The 6634-nt window shown below is 40.1% G+C and overlaps 1 protein-coding gene across 1 annotated transcript in view; it reads right to left on the bottom strand.

The window, feature by feature from the left end:
• Positions 1-3189: 3189 nt before the first annotated feature.
• The window catches only part of LOC140951879 (meprin A subunit beta-like), a 15286-nt gene continuing 11841 nt past the window's right edge, over positions 3190-6634 (bottom strand). The window contains exons 10-14 of the mRNA XM_073401248.1: positions 6551-6634; positions 5981-6062; positions 5754-5896; positions 4177-4324; positions 3190-3513 (exon numbers count right to left, since the gene is read on the bottom strand). The exon at positions 6551-6634 is cut by the window's right edge and continues 173 nt beyond it. Coding sequence (XP_073257349.1) covers positions 4181-4324; positions 5754-5896; positions 5981-6062; positions 6551-6634 — 453 coding nt within the window. The 3' untranslated portion in view covers positions 3190-3513; positions 4177-4180. The remainder of the gene's footprint in view (positions 3514-4176; positions 4325-5753; positions 5897-5980; positions 6063-6550) is intronic.

The following is a 6634-nucleotide window of genomic DNA, read 5'->3' as shown; positions in this document are numbered from 1 at the left end:
TTAAAGCCCGCAGATTCCTATTCGTAATCATTGAAACCGGGATACAACAGATTGGGTTGGATAGATGAGCTTATTCCTGAAAAAGTCAAGTGGCGGTCTTTGTGCCTCAGCTTTTATTCCATTTTTTCGCGCCTGTGTTATATGTATTTTTACTAGCACTTTTGATATAGACAAACCATAATGGGAAAAGAAACGTGATGGCCAACTGAATATTTAAAAGGGTTATTCCAGCGTAGAGCCTAATACGTCTACTAACAACGATTACTATAGAAATAGCCGATTTTGTTTTAAAAACGTTGGGTCGAACGTACTTTTTGAAGGGATCACTCGATATCGTCACTCTAGTTATCTAAAAGCAAGTTTTGTATAGAAAGGTGCAAAAACTAAGTTTATCAAATTTGACTTAAATACGAACAATTGTTTGACAAATTAACAATGAAAACAAATTTTTTCGTTTCACTCTCGTCACCGACATAGCCTGTGTAGTTGGTGGTATTGATTGTACGTGAGCGTAAGTGTTTTTGCGGCGAAGGTGCGAGAAGCGAGCGCCAAAAGCGTGAGAAAATTGTCTTTTCCCCATTCTCTGCCCTGCTTCGCAACTCCTCTGCCTCAGTGCGTGCACTGATGACCCACCAGCTACGCAGGCTAACTGACACAGCACCACAAGTGCTAGTTCATTTAGTTTGTATATAACCTTGAAATTTCCGGAATAAAAACAGCCATTATTAGGTATACCTGCGGCCTGTCAATAGACTGTCGTACAGGGAAAACAAGCAAGCGTATTTTCCATAAATTTCTTTCATTCACTAGGGGGTAGATTAAAGATGGTTCTTTGCGAATACAAAAGATGTTTGTCGATAGCAAATTGAACAGTGGCCCTTTGTTTTGATAGTGGTACTTATTTTTCAGGAAAAATCAAAAAGGAGATTGTAAGGCATACAGAGAGTAAGCAAAAGCACAAGCTTAAAGAAAAAAATATAAAAAATCAGAACTTCTGGCTTTCGGCTTCTTTCAGAAAAACAGAATTTTTTCTTCAGCACCACGCTCCTCTGTGGTGGGTATTTTCAGCTGTCCAAACCATAAAAATTAAAGAATTAAAAACCTGGATGAAAAACCTTTAGCACTGATCAACAAGAAAGGAAAGACATGAAAGAGAGACCGGATAGACAAAAGTACAAACAAGGCTAAAAAGGAATAAATGTCACGGAACAAAACAAACCTGTAAAGTAATCACATCTACTATTGTATAATTTAGTAAAATAAATCGTAATGTAAGAACATTAAAATTTTGCTGCCGGCTTTGTTGCTGTGTATTCACCTGCTGGAGATGTCAGAAGACTGTTTACTGACAATCATTGTAATACGGTCATGTTGTTAAACATGGCATGAACTTGCTTCACACTAATCGCTAAACAGCAAAGGGAGAAGAAGGTCGCTGCGATTATTTAACAGCTCGAGAGACAATTTCCTAACTCCTACCGCCAAATACAGAAAGAAAGAACAAGGTTTTTGCGCAGTTAAGAGAAATAATGGACCTGCCTTGTGCCCTGTTGTGGTCCTCCATTCCAGTTTGCATCTTTGGGTTTATTGGAAACGTGCTGGTTATTCAAATTGTGTACAAGTCACGAGTGATGCATACGCCTACGAATTTTCTTTTAGTGAACATGGCTGTTAGCGATGTTATCGCCATTTTGTTGTTTCTCATACATGACTTAACCACTTATCTTCTACATGAACATATCGGTGAAAATTTGCTTAACATCGCTTGCAAGTCTATTGCCATCATTACAACTTCCGCAATGGTTTCATCTATAACTCTGGTTGTGCTTTCTGTAGAAAGGTATAATGCTTTGTTGAAGCCTTTCAACAATGGTTTACGGTTAAACGAAGACAATATAAAGAAAGCCATCGTTTTCATTTGGATCACAAGCGCTCTTCTTTCTTTACCAAATTTTTTCCTTGAAACGTGGAGTGAAGCATACTCTACTTGCTCTGGTCCATTTAATTATGACGAGAGTCGAACAAGCAGAATTTATTTCCTCGTGTATGCTGCAATATTCTACATACAAGCAACGATAATGTTTTTCTGCTACGGGTCGTTGATACGTGGACTTTACTTCACCAACACAGTGTGTCCAGAAACGGATGGAGAGAGACGTTCGGAGAAAAGAAAGCTAGTTGTCACATTTCTCCTAGCGTCTGTGGGCTTTTTAATAGGTTATGGACCTGGTATAATTTTGGCTACACTGGTCGCATCCCAACATGGTGAAAACGTGGACTTTGACACGTACTATGTTCTCCTTACAGTGGTTGAGTTTTTATTTGGGTGTAGTTTATGTCTTAACCCTATTTTCTATGCTTTTCGAAGTGAACGTTTTAAAGATGGCTTTAAACGTGTCCTGGGTTGTCGGTAAGCGAGATCCCAAAATGAGTCGCATCTGGATGAATGAAAGAACGAAATGAATAAAATGCCATGAGTGGGAAGACGTGTCCTCTTTATAATATATCTGAAAATGTTAACAGTAAGGTCGGACGTCAGCACACAAGGGCGCCACCGGCAGCCGCTATCAGTCCATTTATGAGCTCACTGCGCCCATGATATGAATGATAGACCACGCCACGGATGTGAAAGGTAGACCACGCCACTGGAGCAGAGTAGTGTGGGTTCTTTTACGTCCCCTTTGATTTGTCCACTGAAAGAAGCATGAAGGAGACAAGACCAACGGCTTAACTTGACCGGCCAATGACGCGATCATCATAACTGAGACAAGGTCTAAAATCAAAGCCAGCATGATCTCACCAGTTTTTTAAAGACCTTGCTTGTTGGTCCGGCCGTGGGATGAACGCCCTCCCCCCCCCCCCCCCCCCGACCTCCCCTCAGCAGACCAGCGCTCTCCCCGTGAACTGAGCTAACCAAGCTTTTCTCTCTAATATGACGGACATGTACACCTGGGAGACCGAACGTCGCTGTTCATTTTAGAAAGGTGCTCTTCTCACGAAGAGTGCGGTAAAATTACCGGACAACTGCGGGGACTAATTCTTTCTTTGGTAAGAGTCTGTCTTATAGCGGACTCCGTTGAAGTGGCTGTCACCATATTTGCCATCTTTTCAGAAAGTTTAACGGGATTTTCACTTTGCCTCAAATGAATTTTAAAAATAACGATCTGGTTTTGATATTTAAGACTATATTTAGGAATTGAAACTGTTTCCTGTTGCCTAGTGCCACGGATAGCTAGGATAGACAATTTGGTTTCTGGGAATTGGCATTAAGTAATGATGTAAGCACACAATTGACTTAACATTGCAATATCTCCGTGACATACCCCGCTTAAGAGAGAGTCAACAGCATAGCTAACATTCTAAGAGAATCATGCTTCAGTCCGACAAAAGTTTAACAAGTTATGCAAAAGCTTCAGTAACTTTACATCCAATTTTTTACTTCATTTATTAATGTTTGGATTTTCAAGTCTACAGCAATGTGATTGAATAGTCCAGTTGCGAAAAATATCTTCCCTGAAACGAAAATATATCACTGTTAGCAATTTTTATCTACATGTACTTTTGGTTAGTCGGTTGAAGATAGCGTAGACAGTCGAATTGAAAGCTTTTTAAATTCTAAGTTTCTCCGTATAAACCATTGCAAACAATTTAGCCTGGCAATCTCGTAACAGGCGGTGATCGTCAAATTTTAAGTGCGGGGAAAAGCGTGCGACACATTTAGATTTGCAGGGTTGAATCTCAAGTCGGTTGTGATCTTTTGGTTAAGAACTTCAGTCAAAATGGCATCGCACGCATAGCCATTTACTCGTAGTCATAAATGTCAGTCGTCTCCACCCCTTAACCCGTGGGGGACGCGGATCTTGCGGTCGTCTGAATTCTCTCTTCCCCGCGCTCCCCACGGGTTAGGGAGTGGAGACGTTAGACATCTCAGAAAGATAACTTACTCGCTACATAATGCTAGGATATAGTGAAACTGTGTGGTTCAATATACTTGCAGTAATATAGTATTGAAATGAACACTCGATATCAATCACACAGAGTGGCCATTTTGGGGTTTCTGTTTGAAATTCTTATTTGTAAAATATGTTTAGTTGATGCACAAAGAAGTAAAATGTGTGTGTAACAATCCATAACAACATTGTTTCTAAAACGTGTCTTTGATAAAATCCTTCTCACCCCTCTACACAATCTTGTACACAAAGTTTGTCCACTCTTCACCAACTCCCTCCCAGCAATTTTCAGGGGGTGCGATGCCGTATTTGTCGTACTTGGCGACATCAGCACTACCACTCCAACATTCACCATAGTACTGTACGCCAAACACCTGCAAATAGATAATATATAGATTTAGCTAAGGCCAAAAGCGAAGCTCTTGTGGGATCTTTTAAGAGATGTCTTTCTGCCGTGATTCAACTTTTGCCGTAAGCGAGAAACAAACTGAATTTCTCCTGAAAAAAAAGTGACCTAAACCCGCGATAAATTGAAAAACAACAGCGGAGAACTTTAAAAACAAATCAACTCAATCATTTGTGCACCTGAGCCCGCGATACAGTCATGTGAAACCGGTCAGCGGGTGCTCTTTTTTGACAGCTGTCAATTGGCCATAATATCAAGTTTAATACAAATTGTATGGGCCTTCGACTACGGGCTGGTAAGTGTGACATTTCACATCTGTTAACGTGAACGGGTGGACGTACCTACGGACGAATTTATCAGAACCAAAATTTCTTGGGTGCACAGATAACCAAATTATATCAGCCATGTTGCTCCGCTTCTCGCGCGAGAGCTCCGCTATAATACGTCATGTTCAATTGGGAGTCCCGCAAATGCCACTCTTCGACCGTAACAAATGTTCGTGTTAAAGAAAGATACATGAAAGCCCAGTCAAGCAATCACAAAATTGCGTTCACATTATCAGAAAAATGCCTCTTTAAGCTTGCAGAACAGGCGTTATTTGAGCAAAGCCTTGTGGAGGGCGTGAGCTACCCGCTTTTCACACACCCTCCTCTCGCTTGCCTTCGCTCGCCCGTAAAACGTGAGAAAATGATGCCTGTGGGCTAGACATTCCTTTAATATTTTCAGGTATTGTGCTAGCGCAAGCCTGGAATTACTTATTTCCTTTCGTGGCAATAAGCATAATTAGCTCACGTTTCTAAAGGAAAGTTTTGACTGTATTGCCCGGAGATCTTCTGCCCAGGATGTTTTCACCTTCGATTGTCGACCGATGTATTTTTTTCTGGTCATGCGAAAGAAAAACTTTTTTTTATCTCTTTTAAACTGGATTGTGCATTCATATACAGACAGATTGTAAAGCAGCCGGTTCCTCTTTCGCAGGAGAGGAACGCGCGAGCGCGCAACTTGAAAAACAGATTTTGAGGGGGAAACAGTAACAGACTGTTTTGCAGTCTATTGTGCAGATAAATACACCTTTTGCGCTTCGTTATCAGGAAATAAATTTTTATTAACGAGAAAATATCGGTCATTAAAATTACATCATCAGCAGTTTAGCTAAGGAAGCAATCAATTTGTAGCATTTTTAGCTCCTTTTTACTTGGGTTATGCGAATAGAAAATCAAAAAATATATTTTTTTATGAGCATTTTCTTGACAATATCGTGCTGTATTTTGAGGCACGCTTTGATTGGAGAGCGAAGTTTTACAATGTGAAATTCGTATTGTAAACGACAATCGTATCGTTCGGGTTGAGAATTGCTGCCGTGGCTTGCACAAATTACGTGATTACCATGTACTAACCTTGTAATGTTGTTGTTGAGTCAACTTTGAGCATGCTGCCACAGTTTTTTCCATATGATACCAGTCAATTTGGTTGCGTATATTTTTCAATAATACTGGTAACGCCCGATCCTGAGTATCCCAGAAGCATCCAACAGCCTCCACTGTAAATGATGAAAAACAGAGCGCAACATACACGAAATATTTCAAAATTTGACTGCAGATGTTAAAATAATTGACATACTTACAACAAGGACTCTCTTTGAAGCTTATGTCATCCAACCCAATGTCAGCTCTGAAACTGCTTCCACAAACTGCCTCGAATTCTACCTAAGAACAAAGTATCATCAGTTTTATCATTTTCATTATCTGTAGTATCATTGTTTTTATCATCGTCATCATTTTTATTTTGAAGAAACTGCCCAAGAGCAATGAACAATCATAAAATACCCTTTTCCATATACAGGGGAACCAAGATAAAACAAAGGGCTGAGGGATCGGCAAAATATGCATTTCACTGTAATAGCGAAGTTTCTTTTTATTGTGAATCTTTTTCACAATACCGAGGGGGGAAATATCCTTCGTTATACCGAGGACAACTTTATATGGAGGTTCGTTATATTGAGGTTAGCGGATCTGCAGCGTCGACAAAAGTACAGGATCGTAGCCTCGTAGTCGTAGTATGTGAGCTCGATATGTGATCCTCCGTTTAATCGTAATAAAAAAAAACACTTGTTCTGGTGTAATTAACACCACCGTACCGCTCTTCAAAATATATGAAAAAATTACTCCTTTGTACTCTAAAAACTAGGTTTTACTTGATAGTCCGAATCCATGTTTTTCAGAGTAACTTGTCCCATTTTCCAATCATCTCCTTGATCGCCAGATTTGCTCCAGACCTT

This window comes from Porites lutea, chromosome 11, assembly GCF_958299795.1.
Source record: "Porites lutea chromosome 11, jaPorLute2.1, whole genome shotgun sequence".
Classification (NCBI taxonomy): domain Eukaryota; kingdom Metazoa; phylum Cnidaria; class Anthozoa; order Scleractinia; family Poritidae; genus Porites; species Porites lutea.
This window is presented reverse-complemented; position numbering and strand designations above follow the sequence as displayed.